At 40.2% G+C, this 27,429-nt stretch overlaps 1 protein-coding gene across 24 annotated transcripts in view; it reads left to right on the forward strand.

The window, feature by feature from the left end:
* The window catches only part of SLC37A1 (solute carrier family 37 member 1), a 49,658-nt gene that overhangs the window by 16,003 nt on the left and 6,226 nt on the right, over positions 1 to 27,429 (forward strand). For 21 of the 24 annotated variants that reach the window (XR_012838512.1, XR_012838513.1, XM_075772763.1 and 18 more), the window contains 15 exons: positions 493 to 574; positions 1,386 to 1,512; positions 3,038 to 3,116; positions 3,976 to 4,111; positions 5,618 to 5,694; positions 7,518 to 7,684; positions 8,422 to 8,459; positions 16,406 to 16,489; positions 19,994 to 20,125; positions 21,738 to 21,828; positions 23,247 to 23,309; positions 24,224 to 24,309; positions 24,883 to 24,931; positions 25,635 to 25,708; positions 27,143 to 27,221. Coding sequence is in view for 20 of the 24 variants with exons in the window: in XM_075772763.1 (XP_075628878.1) it covers positions 493 to 574; positions 1,386 to 1,512; positions 3,038 to 3,116; positions 3,976 to 4,111; positions 5,618 to 5,694; positions 7,518 to 7,684; positions 8,422 to 8,459; positions 16,406 to 16,489; positions 19,994 to 20,125; positions 21,738 to 21,828; positions 23,247 to 23,309; positions 24,224 to 24,309; positions 24,883 to 24,931; positions 25,635 to 25,708; positions 27,143 to 27,221 (1,364 nt within the window). In the remaining 4 variants the exon portion in view is untranslated. The other 3 variants (XR_012838515.1, XR_012838518.1, XM_075772809.1) reach the window with 3 other exon arrangements.

The raw sequence follows: 27,429 nt of genomic DNA on the forward strand, positions 1-27,429 counted from the left end.
GAGAAAGGCAAAAGTAAAGCAAAATCCTAAAAGCAGTAAGGAGAGAAAGAAATAATGACCCACAGTAGCCAAACAGTTCACTGAGCCATCATTTATGTCTTGGTCATAGCAGAAAACCTGATGAGACAGTGAAACGTGAAATTTGATTATCAGCACGTTTAATGTTAAACTGCCTTTTAATAGCCCCCAAAGGAAGGTTTTAAACAAGGCAGATCAGCTCTGTGGACTCCAGAGCACTGCTGTGTTGTCCTGCCCGTACCCGAGTACTACATAGCTCCTTTCCAAAGCCAGATGAGAGCAGGTGTCGTAAAGCAGCATAACTGCTATGGTGGCTCTTCAGGCTGTTAGAGAACATGAAAAAAGTTGTCTTCCAGTATTCCAAGATTGCCAATGACTTGTGTAATGTTTTTATGTAATTTTTAATGTAATTTTTTTAAAGTAAAATTTGAATAAAATAATTTCCAAATACTTTTTATTTTTTTTATATTGTAGGTATAGAGCCTTCATTTTCTCTCTCACTTTCTTATTGTACGCCAGCTTCCATTTATCAAGGAAACCTATTAGTATAGTTAAGGTAAGCAAGGTTGCGTCCTTGTTTAAACATCCTTCTACTCCTGTCAAACACGGAAGTAGCCATCTTTTTCAGTATTTCCTTTTGTAAAAGGCAGTGTTAAACTTTAACTTGGAATGGTTTAAAAGATGAAAAACTGATAAAGCTAGTACGCAGCGACATTTACGTGATAAATTTTAGTGAGACCACACCTAGAATATTGCATATACATCTAATCTTTGGTCTTAACTGCTCTGCCTACGCTTAATTAATCTGAATTAATCTAATTATAGGTATTTTAAGAGTTTACAGGTTTTTTGCATTCATATGCTCTTAACTGATGAGTCAAATGTGATAAAATTCTACTGATGTGTACAAGAGTGTTTCAAGTACTGTTGAGTGTCATAGTTGTCTGTACACTGGGGACTCTGTTGCTAGTGAAGCTGGTGGCAAAATATTATCCAATTCTAGGTTTGTTAGTTTAATCTTTGGCCTGTATAACTTGCCAAGCACAAACCAAATCCCCCAGAGCTGCATTGTGTATAACTGATAAACTGGGCGAAGTAGCTTGATGTTAGTGAAGAATTTTGAAATTCTGCAGTATCAGAAACATCAGTTCACTATAGCATGTTGTTTCTAACAACGGAATTACTCTTTCATGTAATGCTGGCTTCACCCAGTAGAATACCAAGCAATTAATAATAGCTAACAATTCTACTGATTTCAGTGGGTTTGACGCAGGTTCATAGAGAGCTAGAATTGCTGCAGTTGTTGCTGTATGAGGATTAACAGTCACAATTGAATTTTCCATTTTTAAATTTCCTTTCTGTGTCAGGGAGAGCTGCATAAGCATTGCGCTGCTTCACATGAAGTTGAACTCAACTCCAACAAAGAATATGCTGCCCAGATTCAGCCTGTCAAAAACCCATCTAATGTATCTCAGTGTGGCTGGGAGCCTTTTGGTAAGGGTTCGGGTTTTTTTGTTGGTTTTTTTTTTTTTTTTTCCTTTCATAATAATGAGCTGATATTCCTAACCAGATTACTTGCCTCTTGCTATTTCTTCATCATGTGTGAAGGGATTCAGGAGATGGGAGGAGTGTTTTGTTTTCCATGTTTTCACTGATTTTTTCCAAGGAAAGTTAAGTTGTGACTTACCTTATGATGTCTGTCCTACTTAAAGTCACTTAAATAACTGACATTATTTTACCTGTTACAGCTGTGAGATGGTTCTGTAGATCAATTTGCAGTTAGAAAATGGGATTTGTCTTTAGAATGTCTATTAAGGAAAAAAAGGGTAAAGAATAAAATAAATCATTATCATTTTATGCTTTTTTTATTCAAGGTCCAGCAATCATTTAAATAAAATTACTTGGTGTTTATCTAAATTGGAACTTTTCAGAGTCCTTATCTGCTAGAAAGAATATTTTTCTCCCCATTTTAATGGAGAAAAATGGGACATTATTGCAGAATAGCATTGACTACTTACTGAATAGCTTAGGAACCTGGCCCTTCACTTAATTGTAAGTAGGCAAATATTTTTTCTATTTAAATTCAAATTTAATTGTATTTGAATTTAATAAAGATTTTTGAATCATTCCTTGACACTTTTATCACTACCAAGAACATCAGTGACATAGAATATTCTGTCCATGTGCCAGTCCAGTCTATCTAGCCATCCCATTCTAACTTTTATTTAATTAGCAATTAAAAAAAAAGTCCTACATTGTTCAAAGATAATTAAAGATCTGAGCTCTGGATTTTCTGTGGACAAAATTCTGTGTATTAACTCCCTGCTGCACAGTAATCAATCTACTGAAATTATTTAGTCCCACAGGTTTTTAAATGTATTGGAATGCAGTTAAGCTTTGTTGCTGTTTCTTGTCCCTGGACCAAGGGGAGGCTGCGTTTCCTTGTCTAAAACACTAGTTAGATTTCTTAACGGAGATTTTTGAGCTCCAGTGTCCTCCTTTTTCTATGAACGCAGAGGTTATTGCAAAGTTACACTTTTGGGATGGTGCTCTAGACTTGTTCTTTCAGCTCTGTTTTTCAGGCACCGTAGCTGGCAAACTGCTATTAACGCTGAAAGAAGGAATGCTTTAGTAACTGTGACTTTATTCTCAAAATCAATTGCGGCTCCTTGCAAATACACAAATTCTCTTTCTTGGTATGAGCTGAGGTCTCTTGAGACAGACTTGGTGTTTCTATCTGGGTGGAGTCCCTCCTGCTCCCTCCATCCTGCCTGTAAGTCCCATTTAGTTGTGATTAGGGTCATTGGCTGTACAGAGCGGAACCCTGGGTTTTTTTAAACAAGACTTCTATCTCTATTCCTTATGAGTAGTTGGAAAATGAAATGCAAAAGGCTTTAACCATTTTTTTTAAAAAAAAAAATAAAGCTGGTTCCTTAAAAGTCTATATGATGATGGATTATTTTTTTTTAGCCATTTTAGCACATTTAAACTGATAATTTGTTTTGAAAACTATTCTTAGATAAGAACAACTACAAACAGCTACTGGGAGCACTGGATTACTCGTTTCTGTGTGCATATGCAATTGGAATGTATTTAAGGTAAACCTCGCTCTCTTGGAAACCTGCTTTATCACTTACTGTTAATTTATGAGGTTGTATTACTTCTGAGATACTGTCCTGTCCTACTGTAAAGTTTCTGGTGAAAAGAGTGAGAATTTGGTTGCTGAGGAAAAAACCCACATCATCCTGAGTCCTCAATGGTATCATACCTGTTGGTATATAGAAGGCTTCTTACCTGCACCCATCCTGACTGCCTCGTACAGATGCTTTCCAACTTGCAATCTAGCCTGTCCTTCCTTCATATGGAATATGGAGGAATATATGCCGGAATACATCCTCAAACTTTATCAGTCTCCAACTTATACGTGTAGACTAAACTGGTTGTCCTGGCTTTCTCTATAATCAAAGGACAGAAGCAGACATCTCCTAAAAAATACTACCGAACACATCTTAAATACTACACATCTTAAAATGTGTAGTATTAGCTGCTGTTTGGAGATGCTTCTTTTTATTGATGAAAACCAGAACCTTGGTAACTAGAATCATTAGCAAGGGAGACAAGTCTCACTGTAAATGGCTGGAGACATGTCCCACTTTATGGGTCATTTGGAAAATGTAAGTAAATGACTTCCAGTGTGCTCCAGGTGATTATCTCCCTGAAAGATGGTTGTGCAGATGCCAGTATTTGGCAGTTAGTGAACATGAAATGTTTGCTGTTTGTTTTCTGTCAAGTGCTAAAAAAATGCTCATTTGGTGCTGTGAAGGAAAACAGCAGTTACCAGTGAAGTTTCTCCTCAACCAGAATTAAAGAACACCAAATATTCTTTATTTGTGAAGGCTTGGGGTAGATGTCATTTTTAATTCTTGTCTTTCTTTTTATTTCCTTTCACGTTCCAAGTGGAATAATAGGAGAACGGCTACCTATCCGGTACTATCTGACAGTTGGGATGCTTGCTAGTGGACTCTTCACTGCAATGTTTGGATTTGGTTATTTCTATAATATACATAATCTGTGGTTTTACATAATGGCCCAGGTAGGCACAATGTTATTTAGAAACTCTGAGTTTCCATAGTGCTGTTTAGTGTTGTACTGGGTTTTTTTTTCGGTTGCAAACAGTGATTAATGGTTGGATGGGAGGATGTAAATGCTGGCATACATTGTTGTTGATGACAGGCAGAAATGATAGAGTGGATAGCCCTAGGTTTTATTTTTGAAAGATGGTTTTTTTAGTGGAAGAAATCTTTGAAAACAAATTAAAGTGTTTCAGTCTGTGTCAAATCAGCGATCAAATCTTTGCAAGCTTAAATGCGGGTGAGTTTTAAAACAAATGTATTTACTTTGTCAGTCTGCCAAGACCTGAGTGACGCATCCTGGCTTTCTATGCAGGAAAATTACATTTATACTGCTAGTGATGAACAGTCTCCCACGTTGGTGTGGGTGGGAACAGGCAGCTTCTGTAATGAGATTCATTGTACGGGATTTTTCTGAGCGCTTGTAGATCTAATCAGGCATCACAAGAATATTTACCAATGACCTAAAATGGGATTCAGGTCAGGACCAGGACGTGGTTACCGCTTCCGAGTCACTTTGGACAGGTCTCACCCTGTGCTGCTGCTGCTTGCTCTGTGTTACTGCAGTAGCACTTTCACCGCTGGCACGTTTGCATGGCACTGTGCAACATGGCACGCAGCAATACTAACGTGGGTACTGCAAGCTTTTGTAACCATGTCACCGAGTCATCTGTTTACCCGTGTCACCGCTGGCTCCTTTAGGGTTAAGCCAACTATCTCTGACACTGCCGCGCTGCGTGATGTGGCCAGTGAATCCTGTGATGCCAAGGGTGGTCTCGCACCGCCAGCCTGATTGGGTTTTGTTGGGTTGAGTGAGGTTGTTTCATTGCATGTTCAAATGCTGCTTGTACATGTGAATTATTGTATTGTGATCTTTGTGTTAATGTGCAATTTTGGATGGGGAGCTTTTTAGAAGTTGAGATGAGTTGGGGTTAGGATCTGTGTGATATGGAGGCTGAAACAGTTCTTACTTCAGCCTGAATATAGTTAAGTTTCTCCTCTCAGTTTATTTACAGGTGTCTGTTAAGCCCTTTAAAGTTAATGTCCAAAGTTATCCAGTCTCCCCTAAAGTTTTCTTTTTTCCCCGCTTTATTTGATTGCAAACATGCTTTGCCATATGTTCAAATTGAGATAAGTATTACATTGCTGTTTGAGTGTGGGGAATTGGTTTTTCTGTTTGGTTCAGTGCAATGTGATTTTTGGTAAGCATGTGATTGAATTACAGGTTTTTTTGTGTGGTTTAAACCATAAAATAATTGGAGAGATGTAGGTAGAGGGAAGAACCTCTGCAAAACATTGTAACTTGTTTATTCTTGGAAAAGAATGCTTTCAAACCCCCGTACTAAATTTCTAAATTCAAAGCATTTGTGTAGGGTTCCTTTTCCTAATGCAGAACTCAGCAGGAATTGTGTAGGACCCTGACTTATTATAGGGTATGTTTGTTTATTATTATTTTTATATACTTTCAGATAGCTAATGGGTTGGTGCAAACTACTGGCTGGCCGAGTGTCGTTACATGTATTGGCAACTGGTTTGGAAAAGGAAGGTAAACAACACGTAATCCAGAGTTTTGGAAGTACAAATTAACATGTTCTACGCTGTAATATTATAGTCAATTTAAATGTTTTTTGCTTCAGTGGTTTTGGGGGATGAAACTACCTAGTTAGGTAGATCCTTGAGAGGAGTTTTCTTTGTTAAACTGATTAGTTTATATATTGGTTTGAAATATTCTGTCTCGTGTCAAAACAGTGTTCTGTGGTAGCTCTTTAGTCAGATGTTTAATTTTTCAGATTAAATATTTCAGAATTGAATTAAGAATAATTCTTACAAATATTAACAGTCTAAAACCACTTTTAATAAAGGCTATTGTTATGTTATTATAATGTGGAATTTCCCATGTTTTCATTTGTGTTTCAAAGCAGTTGTCAAGGTGTAACTCTAATAGCATCTTTTTGTCTAATGTCTTTTATTTCTAACACACTTACAGAAACTTGAAAATTTAATTTAAAAAAAAAAATACAGATGGCAACTGATTTAACCTTTCTTTTTGTCACTTTCTTTAAATCCTTTTTTTTTAATAATCCTACATAGAGATCACTTATAATGTTTTTGTCACATCATACAGGAGTTTTCCATAAATTTTGGAAGAGCTGCACGCTAAATCCATTGGCTCTGATAACGATTGATGCATGTAGCATATAGTAATGCTACTCTAGTGCCATCCATTATAGATGCATACCATTGCATGAACATTATTGTCAATTGGTTCAAGAGAAGGGCATACAAAAATTAAGTATATGCTTTCTGTATAAAATCATGGGATAGTTAAGAAGATGTAGGCTCAAACTAGTTTTCCATAGTCCCTGCAGCCTTTTTGGTGAATGTTACAAAATGCAGAGAATGATAACCATCATGCAATACTGAACAAAATTGGTGAGTGTGTGCAAAACAAATATGTTTATTCAGATTTTGCATGTGCAAAAGGAACAGCCTTTACTTTTAGGAGACTGCATAGTGGACTGGTTTGAATGTCAGTGATCTGGTTCTTGTTTTCATTTTGTTACAAATTCTGTGAAACATGAGCAGACCCCTTAGATCTTGTCTTCAGCCAGAGGAAGATTTCGTTCAGTTCAAATTAGGTTGCTCCAGGTAACCTCCTGCTGAGGCCAAGGCAGTTTTCCCATGATTTACGAGGAAAAGAAAACCTGTTAACTGTCATGACTTTGGTAGGAATTTTGTGGTTTACATTAGTTCAGCTGGAGCTATTCTACAGCAGGTCTAATCTGGGATTTCCAGGCGGACAGCGGTTTGATATATCTGTTAGCCAGGCCTGCACAGGTGTTATCTTCTGCTAGTGCCTAGCAAGTCCAGAATGTGATCAGAAAATACTGAATTTGCTCTACCTATCCTGTACAGATTGTTTTCTTCTGCATGGTAAGTCTAGAAAGCATTAGATTATTGGTGCTATGTGGCTGCAGGAGGACTTTCATTCCCAGAAGCATCAGAATTAGCATGCATATGCTATGCAACATCTGCATACTTTTTTTAATCAAAGAAACTCTATCCAGAAATATGCAAGCTGTAGTGGTGCCTTTAAATACCATTAAATGCAGGATGAGTTCTGTCCTGCACAGAAAAGTATTTAGAACACTTCTATTATTACACTACTATTAATATATAGATGCCTTGAAATTGCCAGATGAAAGACTGTAGCATAAAGAGGTGGTTGGTTAAAGAACAATAAGATTGCAGATATTTCACTGACATTGCAGATGAACAGTTATTTTTGATACACTTTTCTCAAGATAGTAATGCTTATTGTTGGAATAATAAGAAATGTTTGGGGTTGTTTTTTTTTTTTAAATGCAGGAGAGGTTTGATCATGGGAATCTGGAATTCACACACTTCAGTGGGAAATATCTTGGGATCCTTAATTGCTGCTTATTGGGTGTCTACATGCTGGGGTCTCTCCTTCGTGATGCCTGGTGTTATCATTGCTGTGATGGGGATTGTTTGTTTCCTGTTTCTAATTGAACGTAAGTGCTTTGATGGGGTAGAACCATGGAGGGCTCATTATGAGTGAAGAACACCAGCTGTTTAAGCTAAATGACTCAGTGCAAAATATATTTCTCAAGCTATGCCAATACTTAAAGAACTTCTTCATAGAACACTAGATGGAAAAGTACCTGTGTACGTCTAAAGAGTTTGTATGGTCAGACTCTGGCATACCAGTAACACTTCAGGATTTAGTCCACTGCCCTGTCATTAGTTCCCTGTCATCATAAATTGTTCAAGTGTATCTTAGCAGAACGTCCCACCTGGCTGCAATGTCTATTTTGTGCTACTGTTCAACCCATGCCATCCATATTCTGTGTTATGAAATACAGAAGTCAGCTGATAGAGCAAGTTTTGTCACTGTAAATTAGAAATTAAAAAGGAATGCCCCATCTTATCCCTACGTAGACTCAGAGGTATTATGAATGCTTATTTTACTGTAACTGTCCTATCTCAGGAAGTAAAAAGTACTGCAGATATAACTAGAATGCTGTAATGAGCCAAAATAGCACATAATGTGGTTATAGGATGGGAAGGGTACCATGCAGCACCCTTTTCTTTTTCCCCAAAGCTACACTTAACACATTTCTATGAGGACTACTTCTGTGTTATCTGTACTGTTGGTTTATTGTCGGTAAATTACACTACCAGAAAGTGTTTTAAGAGATATTCATTATGCTTTTTTTCACTATTAACTATGCATGGTATTGTATTTCAGATCCTAAAGATATAAGTTGCTCCTGCACACCATCCAGTGTAAGTGAATGCTTTTTCTATTTTGGTTTGTTGGTTTTTTTGCCTCCTAATACACATAGTTATTATGATAGTTCTGGAAATCAGATAATCTACATGGCCCTTTTGTGCCAGGCTGTTATAACTGAACCTATACTTGAGGAAATGATTGGTCTTCTGTGCTTCACTGGTAAACCAGTAGCTTACTTCCTATCAAATCAATGTGAATCAACACGTGAATGAGTTTGTTTTAACAAAAGTTTTGGAATAGTTCCCATACTAGAGTAAACCAAGTAAAAACTGTTCATCTTTTTTTTGAGTTCTCTTGCTTTCCTCCCATCTTCCTGGCCATCTTCAGAGCATTTTGACCTGTCTCCTGCTCTTGCCTTCGTTGCATAGGTATGGCATAATGAGATAGCTGCCAACCATATCCAGGGAAGTGTCTCACTGTTTGAGAACCCTGTATTAGGCATTGCAGACAGTAAAGAGCAGACAGCCCTTTTGCTGACGTAGTGTCAGTGAACCATTGGGTCACATGACAAATCAATGCTTTAGGTTTTGTGGCATCACAGAATAATTTAGGTTGGAAGTGGGAGGACCTCTGGACGTTGTATGGTCCTACCCTCTGCTTGTAATAGGTCTAAATTTGACATAGGATCAAATTGCTTAGGGCTTGCCTGTCAAATTTTGAAATCCTCAAGGATGGAGGTACTGTTCATACAGAGATGATTTTTTTTTTTTTTTTTAATAGTGAGCTTTTAGAATACATTGATCACATGCTTTACTGGTATCAAGGCGGTGGATCTTGCTGTTGTATGAGAGCTTATAGTTCAAGGGCTTAAATTTTGGTAAGGTAGTGAACCTCACTGAGCTGTAAGTATGCTATCACATGAACTGTGGAATGCATACTGCCTGGATCACAAGGGAAAATCCGACTCTCTTGACATAAGAGTTTGAAAATCCAGCATCAGCAACTGAATGCTTAAGGCATTGTTGAAGTAGGATTGAATGTGTGTGTGCAAACATCTAAGCTTTCTTTGGGTTGCTGAACGTTGCGTGTATTCCTGGTGCCATTATAACTCTTGTTTCTAAAATGAAAGCTTTCTCTTTAACTATTAGTATAAGGTTGTTCAAACACTATTTTAAAAATAGGTTGGAAGCGGTTAAGCTCTGGTACCAAGGTGTTTGCCCAATGCTTTTGAAACAAAAGTTCATAAGACATTTTATGTACTCAAAATCAAGTAGTGTAGAAAGCCATGTCAGTGGTGAAAAGGTGTGCCTTAAAAAGCTTTAGTTACTAGGTGAGGAGGTGATTCCTTTCTTGCCTTGTGTAGTTCTGACCCAAGAGGAGGGAGGCATCCAAACAGAATGAGAGAAAAATAACAAACAAGGAAGGAGAACAAAAGAGAGAGCATTTGGAAGACCGACTGTCTGTCTCTAACTTCTTGTAACAGAATGTCATTTGTAGCCCAGTTTCATTTAGGAGTGTGCTTGCAGGTTCATCTCCATTTCACGTTCTGTAAGATTCTGATACGCATTTGTCTCTAACAAAGAGCCTGGAGCAACACGCTGCTCTCGGTTTTTCTCCTTTGGCTCCCAGGGGCTCGTGGGCAGTCAGGTCTGCCACGTTTTCAGCTAGTTCTTTGGAAGAATAGTAGGGGGAGATTGGCAGAGAAGGTCCTAAGGTTTCCCAGATGTGAGGGTACTTCAGGGCTGTTGGGGAAGGTGTTGGAGGGAAGATCCCAAGGGAATCCCACGTATGTTTTCCACTGCTAGGGAATTATATGTGGAGATTGGCTGCACATGCAGGTATATGTGAACTGTACCTTTCAGTTGCACATCTCACAGGTAGATTGTACAGGGATGATTGCTCTAGATAGCTTTTTACATTTTAAATGCTCTCCTCTTCTTGAATAGTAACTGAAGGCAACTTTTCTGGTCTGTTATCTCCTCTTTACCAGTTAATGGGGTTTTTCTCCTCATATAAAGTGCTCCTGATAAAGCTTCTGAATACTTTTGCTGGGCTGTGGAACTCCTATTCTTAGTTTGTTACTGTGAGATACAGCACGCTCACAGTGTGCTCTGTATTTTTCATTTCATTCTCTTTCATTTCTTAAAAGTAACTTCTGTCAAGTATGAGAATATTTTAAGTGACTCTTAGAGACTCCTAACAGGAGGCATTTTTTTCCCTTACCTTTTATATAGTTCAGAAATGCTCCCATGAACATTTCAGTTTATAATACCAAGAGCATAATGTTTACGTAATTTGCTGTTAAGCTTTATAAAAGAAAAAGTTATTTGTTTCAAATACACTTACACTGGAAAGCATAACTAAAGAGTTCTGCGCAGTGTGTTGCTTATATGTCTCAAGGAGCTGGTATGGACAAATTTGACATTCAATGTCTACTTGTCGTGATATTTTTAACAAAAATTTAGTATTTTAGGAGCTTTTTTCCCCCCCTTCCATTTAGCACCCCTTCCCCCAGTCTCAGAAAAGGGTCAGCATTTGACCTAATCTTCTCTAGGGCACCAGCAAGATCACTGGTCCAGGCACAGTCTCATTGTATAGGGATGCATTTGACCTTCTGTTTCCCTGGAAACCTTGCTCTCCAGAGTAAAAAGCATCATTTCTTCCTTCCCTATTCTATATATTCACATCTGCAGATCTTGTAGGAGGTTTATAAAAGTGCTTCCCCACCTGCCTTGGACCCTTGTCAAATTAAGATTCGCCATTGGCTTGGGAAGCTGTACGCCATTCGAATTGCTGAAATACCTCTCTTCAGACCTGTGTGGTCTGCAAAGTACAATGGATTCCAAATCCTTAGTGAACAGGGCTCACAGCTTCTGTTCACTGTGTGGAGGGTGGTTTTAGAAGTTAAGGAAATTAATAAGGTAAGAACAGAAGTTCAGTAAGATCTTTACAAATGCAGATGTGGTAATGACAATGAGTGTAAAGAAAACTGATTGCTAATTGAAGGAAGGTTCATGTAGTGAAATAGACTGTTATTACTGGGAACAAAAAGTGTCAGCTGTGTTGTACAAGGACTAGAACTTGCTGGCAGGCATAAAATCCTAGTTGTCCTTTTTTTGCTCAGTCGTTTTAGTGACAGCCTGAACAACCTGTGTGCTTTTGCACGTACTCAGAAATGTTTTTTTCTAAGATGTTAAAGAAACATATGCACTTTCTTTGCTCATAAGGCTGTAGTAGGTCACTTTGGACAGATATCTTAGCAGAGCTGCCTGTGCCTAACCAGCTGGTGCCAAAAGCTGAACCTCATTGTGGAAGAATGAGGCTGGTTAAATTTAAGCACAACTAAAATAAATGCTCAACACGAGGGAAGGACTTGGGGTAGGTTTATATTAAGATTTATAGATCAGATTCATCTCTATGTTATATCACTATCTTGGATGAATTTGGTCTACTGTTTATTTGCAGCATGATCGTGAGCCCAGTATTTCTACAGAGTTTGTAGTGGTGAGTAATCTGATTTCATTGAGTTGTCCAGAAGCACAGACGGAGACCCAGGCACAGAGCCTTGAGTGCGCAGTCCTTACTCTTTATTCACCGATTTCTTGGGCTGTGCTTCATTTACTTGTATTCACCTTGGCTCTGACTTATGAATCTGAAATTTGTTTCAAAGCAAATATTTCAGTACAATAAAGTGCTTTTAAATGCTAGCGTTGGAGGCTTAATCTATGGCTTTCCAAAAGGCTATACCTATGACAAATGCAAGTGAGGAGTCAGTGTGCTTTATTAAGCATTGGTGCACTTTCACAGTGAAAGTTAAAGAGTAGATTTAACAGCATTTGTGAAATGTGATGATTTAGAACTGTTTTATTGCTTCTCATCTTTTCTCCCTGTACCTTCCCCCCCCCCCATAAGTAAACATGTTAGTTGTAGCATGTTCATACAGACCTGTCTTTATGTTCTAGGAGCTTCCTTTAACCTGACTTTGCATTTTCAGGAAACTTGAACTCCTGTGGCAAAGTGCTTGTGCATTTAAAAGATACCAGGCTGCAATTTTTATCTTCTGAAAAGGAGAAAAAAGTTCAAGTATTAAATGTGCAGCCTCTGTCTAGTCCTTTTCCCCAGACGTTTCCTTCTTACCAAAGTAAATCTTATTTTTGACAGTCAAATGAAAGAATCTTTCTTTTTTTTTTCCTCTGCTGAGCAAAGATGTAGATGACTTGTCTCTGAATAATGGATATTCTTCCCCACAGATTATTGTAAATTACTTTTTTGAAAAGAGCCTAATTTTCTGTAAGATAAAAATCTGTTTTATCAGACCCTGGGGGTTTGAGTTCTGTTTGTTTATATTGGGGAATGCACCTCAGCTCTGCATTGAAGAGCAGAAATAATTTATTTTATCCTAAAGTTTTTTGCCGCCTTAGAAGGATTTGGTTGATGAGTGGCATTTTGTCTAAAGAATACTGCAATACATATCCTTGTATTTTTGTTAAGGAAGAATTACCTGGTGATTCATTTTGAATTAAAATGTTCAGTGAGGATGGGCATTCTTTTTCTTTGGTTTGTGGTGGTGGGTTTGGAGGGTTTTGTTTGGGGTGCTTTTGGTTTGGTTTGGTTTTTTTTAATGTGGTATCCAGAGTGTGATTAGACACTTAAACAAACTTCTTATCCCAGAGGAATGCACAGTGCCTCCTGTGGTGTTAGCAGTAGGTTGTCCCAACCTGACTGTAAACCTACTTTGAAGCTGTATGTTTAATTCGGCGGACAAACTTTAATGTCCCTGGTAAATCTTTTTAGACCAAGGATCTCAGAATGGTTTTCCAATGAACACAATTTTGATGTCAACTGGTACACTAATGCATTTGTTAACAAGTGAGTATAAAAAACAGGTCTATCTGGGGCCTAAAAGATAGCTTGTTGCCTCCATTTCTGTATTGAGCGTGCTAGAGGTGCTCAGGCTCTTCGTTAACCCTCCTGCCCACAAGAGCACGGCCAATATCTGGGTTAGAAGAATACAGTGAGCATAAGATAAATGGATAAACTTTTATCCAAAAGGGATAGGGAAGTGAAGAATTAAGGTTTTCCTGAAACAAATGAACTTTTGTAGTTGCTACTAGGATCATCTGCCTATGAGAAAAAACTAAGTTTGTGTGTTGGTTTTGCGTGGCAAGGTTTTGGTAGCGGGGGGGGCTACAGGGGTGGCTTCTGTGAGAAGCTGCTAGAAGCTTCCCCTGTGTCTGACAGAGCCAATGCCAGCCGGCTCCAAGACGGACCCGCCGCTGGCCAAGGCCAAGCCAATCAGCGCCTCTGTGATAACATATTTAAGAAAGACAAAAACAGTTAGAGGGAGCTTTTGCAGCCAGAGAGAGGAGTGAGAAGATGTAAGAACATCTGCAGACACCAAGGTCAGTGAAGAAGGAGGGGGAGGAGGTGCTCCAGGCGCCGGAGCAAGATCCCCCTGCAGCCCGTGGTGAAGACCATGGTGAAGCAGGCTGTTCCCCTGCAGCCCATGGAGGGAGGATGAGGGGGTGTAGAGATTCCACCTGCAGCCCGTGGAGGACCCCACGCCGGAGCAGGTGGAGACACCTGAAGGAGGCTGTGACCCCGTGGGAAGCCCGCGCTGGAGCAAGTTCCTGGCAGGACCTGTGGAGCCGTGGAGAGAGGAGCCCACGCCAGAGCAGGTTTGCTGACAGGACTTGTGACCCCGTGGGGGACCCACGCTGGAGCAGTTTGCTCCTGAAGGTCTGCACCCCGTGGAGGAGACTCACGTTGGAGAAGGCCGTGAAGGACTGTCTCCCGTGAGAGGGACTCCATGCTGGAGCAGGGGAATGATAAGAGGAGTCCTCCCCCTGAGGAAGATGAAGCGGCAGAAACACCGCATGATGAACTGACCGTAACCCCCACTCCCCGTCCCCCTGTGCCGCTGGGGGGGGCGGAGGTTGAAGCCGGGAGTGAAGTTGAGCCCGGGAAGATGGGAGGGGTGGGGGGAGGTGTTTTTAAGATTTGGTTTTATTTCTCATTCCTCTACTCTGTTTTGCTTAGTAATAAATAAGATGAATTCCCTCTCTAAGTTTGGTCTGTTTTGCTCATGATGATAATTAGAGAATGATCTCTCCCTGTCCTTATCTCGACCCGTAAGTTTTTTTTTTTTCATTGTACCTTTTCTCCCCTGTCTAATGAAAGAGGGGAGTGATAGAGCGGCTCTGGTGGGCACCTGGCCCTCAGCCAGGGTCAACCCACCACAGTCTTTTTTGGCGCCCAACGTGGGGCACGAGAAAATCGAGATAAGGATAGTAATGGGAAGAGGTAACGGGCAAAACATTGACTGAACGTAACTTGAGAGTGATACAGTGGTGAAGGGATTAGAGGTAGATTTTGTGTGTAGATTGTCCACTCCTGTTTGGTGTTGTGATAGTGTTGTTTTGATGTTGGTGTGTGGAATTCTTTTTTCTTTTCCTTTGTTGATGTGATTAGTGTTTGTGAAGTTTTGTGTTGAATGTATATTTTAATGGTAATTCTTAAATATGTGATTCACAGAGGCGAGGGGTGGAATGTGTTGGTTTTGCGTGGCAAGGTTTTGGTAGCGGGGGGGGCTACAGGGGTGGCTTCTGTGAGAAGCTGCTAGAAGCTTCCCCTGTGTCTGACAGAGCCAATGCCAGCCGGCTCCAAGACGGACCCGCCGCTGGCCAAGGCCAAGCCAATCAGCGCCTCTGTGATAACATATTTAAGAAAGACAAAAACAGTTAGAGGGAGCTTTTGCAGCCAGAGAGAGGAGTGAGAAGATGTAAGAACATCTGCAGACACCAAGGTCAGTGAAGAAGGAGGGGGAGGAGGTGCTCCAGGCGCCGGAGCAAGATCCCCCTGCAGCCCGTGGTGAAGACCATGGTGAAGCAGGCTGTTCCCCTGCAGCCCATGGAGGGAGGATGAGGGGGTGTAGAGATTCCACCTGCAGCCCGTGGAGGACCCCACGCCGGAGCAGGTGGAGACACCTGAAGGAGGCTGTGACCCCGTGGGAAGCCCGCGCTGGAGCAAGTTCCTGGCAGGACCTGTGGAGCCGTGGAGAGAGGAGCCCACGCCAGAGCAGGTTTGCTGACAGGACTTGTGACCCCGTGGGGGACCCACGCTGGAGCAGTTTGCTCCTGAAGGTCTGCACCCCGTGGAGGAGACTCACGTTGGAGAAGGCCGTGAAGGACTGTCTCCCGTGAGAGGGACTCCATGCTGGAGCAGGGGAATGATAAGAGGAGTCCTCCCCCTGAGGAAGATGAAGCGGCAGAAACACCGCATGATGAACTGACCGTAACCCCCACTCCCCGTCCCCCTGTGCCGCTGGGGGGGGCGGAGGTTGAAGCCGGGAGTGAAGTTGAGCCCGGGAAGATGGGAGGGGTGGGGGGAGGTGTTTTTAAGATTTGGTTTTATTTCTCATTCCTCTACTCTGTTTTGCTTAGTAATAAATAAGATGAATTCCCTCTCTAAGTTTGGTCTGTTTTGCTCATGATGATAATTAGAGAATGATCTCTCCCTGTCCTTATCTCGACCCGTAAGTTTTTTTTTTTTCATTGTACCTTTTCTCCCCTGTCTAATGAAAGAGGGGAGTGATAGAGCGGCTCTGGTGGGCACCTGGCCCTCAGCCAGGGTCAACCCACCACAGTTTGCAATGTGAGTGAAAATTCAGTAGAGAGAAAAGCAGCTAAAGATGCCAAGGATGGCATGACTGTGCTCTGAATTCAGTATGCTGGTTCTGTATAAAAACAGTATGGTTAGCCTGCAAATAAATTTGTGATTGCATCTAATGTACATTGCCATAGGTCTGCATAAGAATGTCAAAAACCAAAAAAACCACAGTCATTAAATTAAAGATGTTCCATTTGGGGTTGTGATTATGTTACAATGCACAAAGACTTTTGTTGCAGAGAAATTATTAGCATTAATGTAATCCTTTTAAAAAAACAAGGAACAGAAGTATAAGGGGGGTTTTTGTTGTTTTGTTTTTTTTTTTTTCCAGAGTTCTAAAACCTTCCTGAATGGTGCCTCTCGATTCAGAGTCCAGACACCAACCTTAAATACTAAGGAAACCAGCAAACCTCAGGTAAAATATAACATATTGTCATAAAATAATAGAGAAGATTTCCTAAAGCTCACATGGAATATTTACAGTAGATTTACTATTGATAAAGATTGCTCTTCCTTTTATGATGCTGAAATCTACTTCCATCTTCATACACAAATGTAACTTCGGACAAGGGAACTAAGCATTATCTAACATAAATACTGCAAACTGAGATGAATAAAATAGCATGCTTACTCACTTGGTCGTATCTTGTGATCTTCATACAATTCCAGCAAAAGTAAGGCACTGCAAAGTATTTTAAAGATAGACCATTTGAAATCTTTTAACTACTTGTATCATGTTTGTCCTGTCCTTGCAGTCTCAGTTCTCTCCTTTTTTAATGTAATAGATGTATGTACTTAAAAGATTATACATGTTGATGGAGAGTTCTAAATATGAGCAATTATTCACACAAACCTTGCTTAAAACTTGTAACCGTAAGTGCTGGTAATTCTTACTAGAAACTGAATTCTGGATTTGCCCGCTTGGGGGCAAAAAGACATTTTATCTTGTGATGGACATTAACTGAAAAGTTCCATGTGAAACTTTGTATTCAGTAGTCTTGGCACATCATATCCTGAGAGAGTAACTTTTTTTTTTTTAAACTTCTTTCAGACTTTTACATGAAAATAGAAACTTCCTGTTCTTTTCATCCTTTGCCCATAAAATAATAATCAGCATTCACAGGGTATAATAATCAGTGTTGATTAAAAGGGTTTGAAATTTTTGCTAAGGAAACACTTTACTCATAATTTTGATCACTTCCATCTTAAACCCTCTCTGTACTGAGTTTATTCACACTCATATTGAGCTGCCCAAAAACAGTCTCCAGCTCAGTAACTCTTTGGCAATGTTATTTCATGACCAGCTGGAAGATAAGGGGAGAAGATATAAGGACATCAGCAGGTGTCTTTAGACAAGTCACGAAGCCAGAGCTGCCGTACAGTCAGCAAATTAGTAGAGACAGATTTGTAACTCTGCTAGTACCTCTGCTGTCAGCCTGTGCAGAGTCTGCACGGCACATGGGCCAGGAAAACGTACCCCCTCTCACACTGGCTGGTGCTGCAACTGGTGGTGTGAGCAGGACAGAGGGACAACGTGGACAGCAAAGCACGAGGGCACTTGCTGGCAATGCTGTCAGGACCCCCTGATTTTTCTGCCAGTGACCGAAGCTAATCTTCTTCCTGTCAAAGTGGAGTCGAACATCTTTCCTTTTTACAGTGGTTGTGTTACAGTTACGCTGAGCTGATTATCGCAGTCAGCTTTTGTGCCTGTGCAAACACCACACGTTTTGCACTTAGGAGGTGGTCTCCTCCAAGCGCACTGGAATGACAACTTTTACTGATTTTTTCATTGACCTCTTCAGTTACTGTAAAAAAAAAAGCAAATATTCAGGATATGCAGTGATTGAAAGCAGAATGTGTTTTTGGCTGCGTGACCTGAATACCTCTGTGTGTTCATTACTGCTTATGTCGGGTTGGCCTCTTAAAAATTACTCAAAATAGAGGGATAACAAATCCTTCCCCAGAGATCAAGAGTGTGCCATATGCCTAATCACACTCTATGACATGCTGGCAAGGCTGAACAACGTTATCTCTGCCAAGCACAAACTGCTGGTTTTATTTATCATTTAGCTACATGCAGCATAAAAATCCCATAGTGTCAATAAAAGTTTCCAGCATGAGTTGCTAAATAAGTTATTTGGACTTTGGTCACTTCCACTTCAGTATTTAACCCATTCTTCTTACATAGGCTTAGAGCTACCTGTCTGGGAAATGAGCAGCATTATTTCAGGCAATTCTGGTTAAATTTGCCGTGCGAATTGTGCAAGAGAAACTGACTTAAGACACTATCTAGAAGTGTCTTCCATTGAATCCAGTGGAGACCTTCATTGCTTAAGCCCTTCTTTTCCCTCCCCTTTTCCCCACCCCCTTTTTTTTTTTTTTGAAGTTCTAATAACTGATGGTTTGAATTGCTACTGTTAAAATAGCTGCCCCAGTAGTTCAGAAGATAAATACTTATGATGATGGAGTGACTCGTGTGCCGCAACATAGGTTTTTAGTGCCATGTCAGTGGTCCCCAGATGTTTTTCCTGGCTTTAGTTAATGATTCATCAGGATGCAGGGTCCCCTGTAAATCCTGCATCCTATCCTGTACAAACATTTTGGATGCTGCATGGTAGCTTCTAAAATTATGTGAAGTGTTTGGGCTCTGGTGCCCAGATGGTTCTCTAGCATCTTCTCCTAAATGAAATTCTTTAAAAACAGAATTTATTTAGAATCACTGAGTGTAAAATGGCAGAATTGAATTTGTCTGGCAATTAATATTTTTTTTCTTCCTCCATCACCTTACCAAATATTAATCAGAAAGTTTTCATCTTTTGTAATAAGTACTGGAAATGGAATGGCCTGCTGTTTTATCCTTACTAACCTACAGCCAAATATATATTTGAGGCTTAATTCTTCACTAAGGCTTTATTCAAATGCACAAGGATTAGGAGAAAGAAGACAGTATGTAGAACACATACATAGCCAGTAAAAGTACACAGCTAGGCAAGCTTCTCAGTGAGCAAGTGAAAGTGAGGATAGCTATATCCTGTCCTTTTTTGTGAGTTGGAAAAGAAGTACTGAGGACTATTTGTACTTGAAATTTCTTTTTCTATGTATAGCTGTAAGATGTAAATTTCTAGTTCTATTCTGAGAGTTCGCTTCAGTGTGGTGGATGGATAAAAATAAGAAGAAATCCTTATGGCTAGACTGGAATAGCTTGTTGTTGAGTGATAACTTGCTCTGCAAGTATTCTTAGCAGCCAGTATTAGAGTAAAATCCTTCCTAGTTCTAGAAAAGAACTCGGAATTCACAGCTTAAGTAATATTGGTAAACTCTAGGCTTTTATAATTTGTGGAGTGCAGTGCTCAAATGAAACAAGTGAAAAAATAAGTGATTGCTTAACATAAAGCACTCAGCATCCATAATTCAATTGAAAAGATGGCTTGTATTTAAATTGGTGAATAAGATGATGTTACAGTATCTGAAAAATGGGCTTCATATTTGTATGGAAGGAAGATAATACATGCTATTACACAGAAACATGTTGTAGTACTCAGTAGATTGTCAGTTTTACTTAGACCACATTTATGTAGTGGGGTAAGGGAAGACTGGAAATTGTTTTGTTCCATGAAAACGTACTGTAATATGTGTTTTTTGCAACTTGAAATTGTTCCACAATAGAACAGAAACTTGATTCTGTAATGGAGTGTGTGCACTCAGACATAAACAACCAGGCTTGTTTCACTTAATATTCTGTATATATTCTATATATACTCTGTATATCCAAATCAAGAGATTATTAAAAGCTGTAACTTTCTGTGATAAAATAGATAAAATAATAAAAAAAAAAATTTGTACTTATTTGATTCCTTCATATGTGTTTTGATACACTGTTCCTTTGGTTTTTATATGGTGTTGCTGGGGAAAATTGCAGGATCCAGAGATGCAGCATTTGCTAATTGAGAGTGAAAATTGTGGTGTGTCACTGAACTCCAGCACCGTGGTCACTGGGGAGGGGAGACACGGGACATCAGCTATCAGCTTCCTTGGGGCCTTGCGAATACCTGTGAGTATATGTGCTATTCTTGCCTGTTCCTCTAAGAATTAAGTTTTGCCTCAGAATTCCTTTTCCATGAAGTTCTAGATGGAGTGGTAAATGACATTAGCTTTGCATCACAAGCTCTGGTGTATGTAGGCTAACGCAGAGTCGGGTACACAAGACAAGGTGTACCCCTCTCAGAGGAGTAGCACAAATTGATACAAGAGTACTCTCTTCCCCAGTAAGCAGATAGCATAAGCTCATTGGTTGCATCTTAGAAACTACAAGCATCTAGGTGCCAGGACCTATATAAATGGCGTTTGTGTTTGGGTGTTTGGTTTTTTTTTTTTTTTTTTACTTCATTATAACTAATACTAGAATAGCCTATAATGTAAAAGTTTGCTGGTCTTAGTTAATGACACATGAGTATTAAGGGTGAAATAGCTGGCTGAGCCTATAAACGCTTCTCTGCATCAGAATTTCCTTCCATGGCTTCCCTTTTACACTCCTCAACATTGTTTTTAAAAGTTTTTTAATTTTAAAATCTCTTGTATGGTTTATATTGAGAAGTTTCAGACACCCCAAACATTCAGACTGCTGGTAAAAGGAAAAGACGTTTCCTTTAGGTCAGGGAATATCATCCTTGATTGTCCTCTCAGCTTAAAGCCTCAGCAGTGTCAGTAGGTTGCACAAGTTGAATGATATGCAAATTGATTTTGACCAGGTGTAAAGGTAGGGGAGGAAATCTCCAGCACCAAACCACTGTGTTCCTTTATCTTCTCATCCTGTCCAGTCTGGTCCTGTGTTTCAACTGTTTTTTCTGTGGCAAAGTGGAAGTAACAGGTAGAAAAATTGCTGCTGCTGTCACCTGGAATCTCTAAATCTCTGGTATTTTTCCTGCCTGTTGTTGGAAAGAGTCACAGCTGTACGTGAAGCAGAGTGAGTTGTGTATGTCTTGTCCATGCTGATAACTGCAGTACTCCCCATACTGGGGAGTTAAGAAATCCGGTTTCAAACAAAAATATATCAGATGGTGAAGGGAATGAAGATAGGGTAATTTGGCAGTTTGGTTGCAGCTCTGTGCAGTAAGTATATTTTTCATATATCCAGCAGGAAAGAGGATGGAACAAATTAGTATTTTTAAATAGACATATGCCCCGTCTGTAGTGTGCTCTTGCCATATATATGGTGTCATACTGGTTAACTGACTTTTTGTAAAGAGTTAAACAATAAGGGAGAAATCTTAGACCCATCTGAAGGAAAGATCTTAAGAACACAAAAATATATGAATTTCTCTGGAATACACTCCAAATCTGCTACAAAGCTATATAGAAGCTCTTTACTTGAGGAAAATAAATGATGCAGGTCTCCCAAAGAGTATAAAATCCTTTTTGTTCATTTTAATGTTCTCTCTTTGGTCAAATCAGTAAAATTAAGAGAAGAGAAAACATGTAAGTAAAATACCTCAGTCTGCTCTGATTGTAATCTTTGTGCTCTCAGGGGATGAATGCTTCTTGGGAATTCTTGAGAGAAAAAGAAAAGCCTAAATGCTTCTTAGAAACCATTTTCATAATGGTCTTTGAAAGTAAATAGCAGGCTCTATCAAGATACTAACATCCTATTTTCTTTATTCTTTCAGGGAGTCATAGAGTTCTCCCTTTGTCTTCTGTTTGCAAAGCTGGTGAGCTACACTTTCCTCTTCTGGCTTCCCCTCTATATCACAAATGTAGGTAAGTATCACAGTAAAGGGGATACAGAATTATCACTACAAAGTATCTGGAAATAAGAGCTTGAAATAAACAAGAAAATAAACATTACTGCTTCTGAAATAAGCTCTCTTTGCTACAGTAGCAGGAGAGTTGTAAGTCACCAACTAACACATTTCTCAGTTTTATGAATTCAGAATTGTGAGAGGGCATTTTCAAAAGAAACAGAAAAAGAATCTTCAGCAATTCCAAGCATCAGTGCTGTGCCTTTGGCTCTTGCAAGCCAATCTAAAAGATTTACTTTCTAATAATGTTTTAACACGATTGAAGTGCCTTATTAAAATGTATACAAAAAATCTAAATGAGCTTCTTTATCTGTTCGGTACTGCTTTTTTTGGTTTGTGCTGTAGAGTGGAGAGAAAGGAGTTCTCCCTAGCCGGAGAAATTCGTCGTCTTCTGAGCCATGATGTGACCATTAAACCCCTAGCTAACAAAAAAGCTGTGCTGGGCAAGTGCGGCAGTAACAACCAGCAGAGACAGACAGGTTGAATACCCTATGGAAACACACAGACCTGCAGATCCTATAGCTAATGGCTGTTGTGTGTGGACTTCTGCAGGACTAGGTACCTTGGAAGCAGTGGGCTTTTAACAGAAAGGTCACAGTACTGCCATCTCTGCTGTGGTAGACATTGGTGAGGTTATGGTAGTGCCACTGACCCCACTGTTTTAGCACATACTGCTCTTTCAGAGACTTTTTAAAAAAAATACCAAAGCGGTTTAGAAATTCAGCTCCTTTTGAAACGTCACACTTCACACCGTAGGACTGGGTTGCCCAACTTCCTGATGTGCTTTTGGAAATCTGACCCCATAGGGTATCAGTAACTGCATTAGACTAAACGTAAGTATTTGCAAACAGTGGAGTTAAGGAAAATGCTGTCTCTTCATAGTCCCCATAAACCGCATGGTGCATGTAGTGCCAGGCAGGGTTGCCAGACATAATTTAATGATTCTGTTACTGGTCATGTGATGGAAGCCTCCAGGATGAGGCTCTATAAGCGATCCAAATGTACGCTAATCATGCTTTCAGAGCAAAGAGCCTCATGAGCATTTGTTAACTGTTTATGAATCTGTGGCTATTCACAAATAGGAATACTTTTAGTCCAGACTTTAACAATGAGCAGCTCAATTGCTTGGACTGCATCTGTAGTTAAAGCAGTAAAATGTCCCGCTGTGAGTGTAATTGCGTTCAAAAGACTGTACCCCTGAATACCCAGTTATGATACAATCTTATTTGTCATATACAGTGACAGCTTATGGTAGCTTATTCCTGTGAACAAACAGTCCTGCCGTAAGATGCCTTTATCCTAGCATGACAAGACTGTGTTGAAATTTCTACATTTTGTAGTCTGGAAATGGGACAAATGTTTTTATTCTGTCACTAGAGCATCTTGATGCAAAAAGAGCTGGGGACCTTTCTACACTGTTTGACGTGGGTGGAATCTTTGGTAAGTTTTATATATTAATTTTTCGTCCTTAATCAGACCAGTTCAGGAAAAGCTGTGGTACGCACAGCTTGCATATATTATTAATCCTCATGCCTTATGTCCACTGAAGAAGAGTAGCAGTAAAGGTACTGGGAGAGAGCTGGGTTTGTTGTTGAAAACCTAGCAAAATATCTTTATATTGAACAACTGACAGAACCAGTGATACTGTCCACTACAGATTGTAAGAGCCAAATATTATGGAATCTTTTAGTTCCATTGGCTCTGGCCCATGAGTCTTGGTCACACCACCTGTCAAAATATCTTTCATTTGTCACTCTAACATAACAGAGCTATCCCAGTGTGAACAGGTGTGTATTTTTTGTGGGCACAGAGACAAATGGCCACAGGTGGGGTTTTTTTGTTCTTTGTTTTTTCCCCTTGATGCTTCATGTAACAGTATGTGATAAAATTGGGAGACTGTAGTAATAGAGCAAGATGACTCCTGTGTCATTTGTGAGGTAACCACTGAATAAATAAATTTTTATGCTGATGCAGACAGTATAGCTCACAATAAAACAAACATCATCATTTTGATGCCTGGCTGATTTATCCCTCTCACTCACTCACACCTACCCATCCACCCATCTATTCTGCCCCCACCCCTGTCATCTTGGATATTTGGTTGGAATAAACAGCGAGGAAGAACAACTGTCTGCTTCTGTTACCTTCCAAGTCAAAACCGCTTGGGTTAATAAGGATGTTGCTAAGTGCAAATTACAGTGTTAGTCTCGTACTCTGTGGTGCTGCATATAACTGTACATTAAAAGTCGTATCCTATTGTATTAATCTGGGTTAGGTTTCATTAAGTATAACTGATGTCATTTGTGTAAAACATGCGCAGAGTGTTTTCCTCACACACCTATCTCTTCTTTCAGGTGGAATTTTGGCAGGCCTGATTTCAGACAGGCTGGAGAAGAGGGCGTCAACCTGTGGAATGATGTTATTGCTTGCAGCACCCACAGTAAGAGTTTGCCCCTCTCTTGCAGCTGTGGCTGATGCTTTGACAGCATTCCTTGGGAAGTTCTGCAGACTTCTAACTTGGATATAGAGAGTTCAGGCCAAGTTAAAAGCCAGCATGAAAAGTTGAGCTTTTGAGCAAGTATAGGCATTGGGGCTGCCTTTACTAAACAAGCAAATAAGTTTAATGTATTACTTGTTATAGGATTATATAGAAAGTTTATCACTCTCTTATAAAATTTGATGTTCAGTTCTTAGCCAGAATCTTAGCTGCTCAAAGGCTAAAATTTCTGTGCTGTGTTGTAGCTGACAATTTGAGAGTTTAAAATTGAGTCTTCTCATAACACGGCCCTTCATTCTGAAAGGATCTACTGGGGAATAGGAGCGTACCCCTTACCTCCCTCCTGTCTCCAAACAAACAATCATTCTGCTGTGGTCTAAAAGGGTTTAGTAAAACTTAGAACTAGCTTTCACATAATACCAACTAAGATATTTTGTAATTAACATGGGGAAAATGAGGAACCGAGGATTAGTCCATATGTTGATATTCAGCATGTTCATTTTTTCATCTTTACAGTTGTACATGTTCTCTGCAGTCAGTAAAATGGGCCTTGAGGCTACTGTAGGTGAGTATTTTTAAATTATTTTCTGCTTGGCTTTCTGTGAACTTTTCATTTATGATCCTTTGATGCTCTTTCTTTTTTTCTTTTTTCTTTTTATTTTATATTTTCCCTGAGAGGAGGAGGTATGGAATCAAATTCCCTAGACTTTGTCTTGCAGGCTTTTTACAGGGTAAGGAAGAATGGGCTAGAAAATGAGTAAAGGGTGACAGGAGAACAGTGATTTAGTTAATATCATTAGTCTTCTTTCTGGAGCTTCTTGTGTCAGCACAGGTTTCATTATATTCCCTGTGCCAAATGTCAGAGGTGTTTAAAGACTACTTTTAGTACTTTGACAGCAGCATTCACTTCATTATATAGACTGAATTCACTTGTGGCTTTCTATCTGTTACCTCAAAACAGAAGTTGAAACACAAGTGCTGAAGTAGCGTTTCAACGAGGCCTTTAGGTAGGTGAGTTTTAGGGCCTCTGGTGCTTGGTGCTGTGTAAGTGGAGAAGGGGCTTATGGGTGGATCCTGTGAGCATCTCCTGCTCTTAGAGTCAGCTCGGTCAGATTTCCCCCTGTTCCTTTTCCTCCTTTCCCAATTCTGTAATGGGGACAGGGGAGCCACGGAAGGATTAAACCACCTGAGAACCATAGGCTGCGATGTCTCCCGTTAACAGTCTTTCAGGCAACTCACATTTTCCATTTTTGTCCAACTTATAACAGTGATGCTGCTTATCAGTGGTGCCCTGGTGAATGGCCCTTATGCGCTGATCACCACTGCTGTCTCTGCCGACTTGGTGAGTTTGGCTTCCCCTCTGCTTCCAGTGTAGCACCTTTGCCTCCTGAGGGAGCCTTTTGACTTCCACAGGGTCGTCAGTGAAGGGGCTGCATTGTCCCAAAGCAAAGGGATAAGGAGCTGGATAGGCAGTGCTGAACTCTGCCATTGAGATGGTTTGAGAGTTCGTGTATCAGTATGAGTGAGTGTTGTGCTTGTGAGAGGCTTCTAAATTATTCTTGCCTACTAACAAGACAGCCCACATCTTGTACATGACAGCCCAAAGTGAATGTGGAGGTTGCGTGCAAGGTCAAGGTACAGGTGTTTTCTCTCCTTTTATACTTTGCATCTTTAAATGAGGGGAGGGACTGTGTCTGTGTGAGAGATGAGCCAAAGACTTAATTCCCATCAGCGCAGAAAGCTATACGTGGTACATACCCTTACTTTTGTCCATGCTGCCTTCTGCCCTTTCTTGTGCTGTTACTCTGGTTGCCAATGCTTCTAGCTGGATCAGGTCAGTCAGTCACAAGTGCCGTGTGAAAACATTGACTCTGGTACCTTTTGTTAGCAAGGCTTTGGAAGGTTGCTTTCAAAGGTCCTTGTTCCTTGAGGCACCAAGCAAGAGCCAAAACTCCTCTAACAATAAATGCCCTAAATATAGGAAAAATGAGCAGGACAGAAATCTGCAGACATCCTCTGGAGTGCTGTCCTTGGCATGGAGGTCTTGCCAAGACAAAAGTGGCCACTGTGTATCACCTATTTTATCCTTAGCCTTGTTGAAGGTACTGCTACCTACAAAGTAGGGCCTGAAATTGCAAGATCCCCACTTGGCCCTTGGGAAGAGGGTTGACACCCAGTTCCTAGAATGTCAGCAGTCAAACATCTGACATGAGCAAATGTAAATCACTGATTACCTGACTGGATTCTTCTTGGTGTACTGGAGATAAAGGACTATCTGTCATAGCAGTTCTCTGAACTATTTGGTTTTTCTGTCTTTCTACTAAGTCACTCCCTTTATCAGTTGTTTTCTTCTGAAGACCTGGCTTCTGAAATTGGGACTGAACAGCTTCTTTTGGCTCAAGAATTCTCTGAATTAGCATTTTAGCATATATCCATAATTCTGGTACTCCAGTACTCCTGTCACGGCAGTGACTTTTTTTTTTTCTTTATTTGTTCTGCAGAGTTTTGCTGTATTAGCAGGGGAATAGAGGGCCATGGAAATAGCCTTGCAGCATAATGGAAAGCTGAAGTGCCATCCTTGTTGCTCGAATCCACAATGTGGAGCAGAAAGCTTCTTGGCTCCTGTGGTTTAAATAACATGATTTAAACCACTCCTGTGGTTTAAATAACATTAGATTAGGCACTTCTAATGTGGAGGGGTGTGAGCTAGGTGACGCTGTAAGGACTTTTTTGGAGTTCAGCTCAGGATGGGTCTAAGCAGTCTTTGTCATTTTAGGGTACCCATAAAAGCCTGAAAGGGAACGCAAGAGCCTTGTCCACAGTGACAGCGATCATCGACGGAACAGGATCTGTAGGTAAGCCAGAGCTGTAAGGTAGTCTGCCTTAGTGGTGGTAGGTTAAAACAAAGGATCTTTGATTAACTAGGCTCTCTCCAGTTCACATTTTGCCAGGACTTGGTACAGCTTTGGAAATGGGGAGCAGAGCAAACTTAGCCTTAAACCTCTCGTGGTCCCACACCTGAGGGAGGGAGGGAGGGAGGAAGGAAGAGGGTGGTAGACTGAT

The sequence above is a fragment of the Balearica regulorum genome, chromosome 1, assembly GCF_011004875.1.
Source record: "Balearica regulorum gibbericeps isolate bBalReg1 chromosome 1, bBalReg1.pri, whole genome shotgun sequence".
In the NCBI taxonomy this organism is placed as follows: domain Eukaryota; kingdom Metazoa; phylum Chordata; class Aves; order Gruiformes; family Gruidae; genus Balearica; species Balearica regulorum.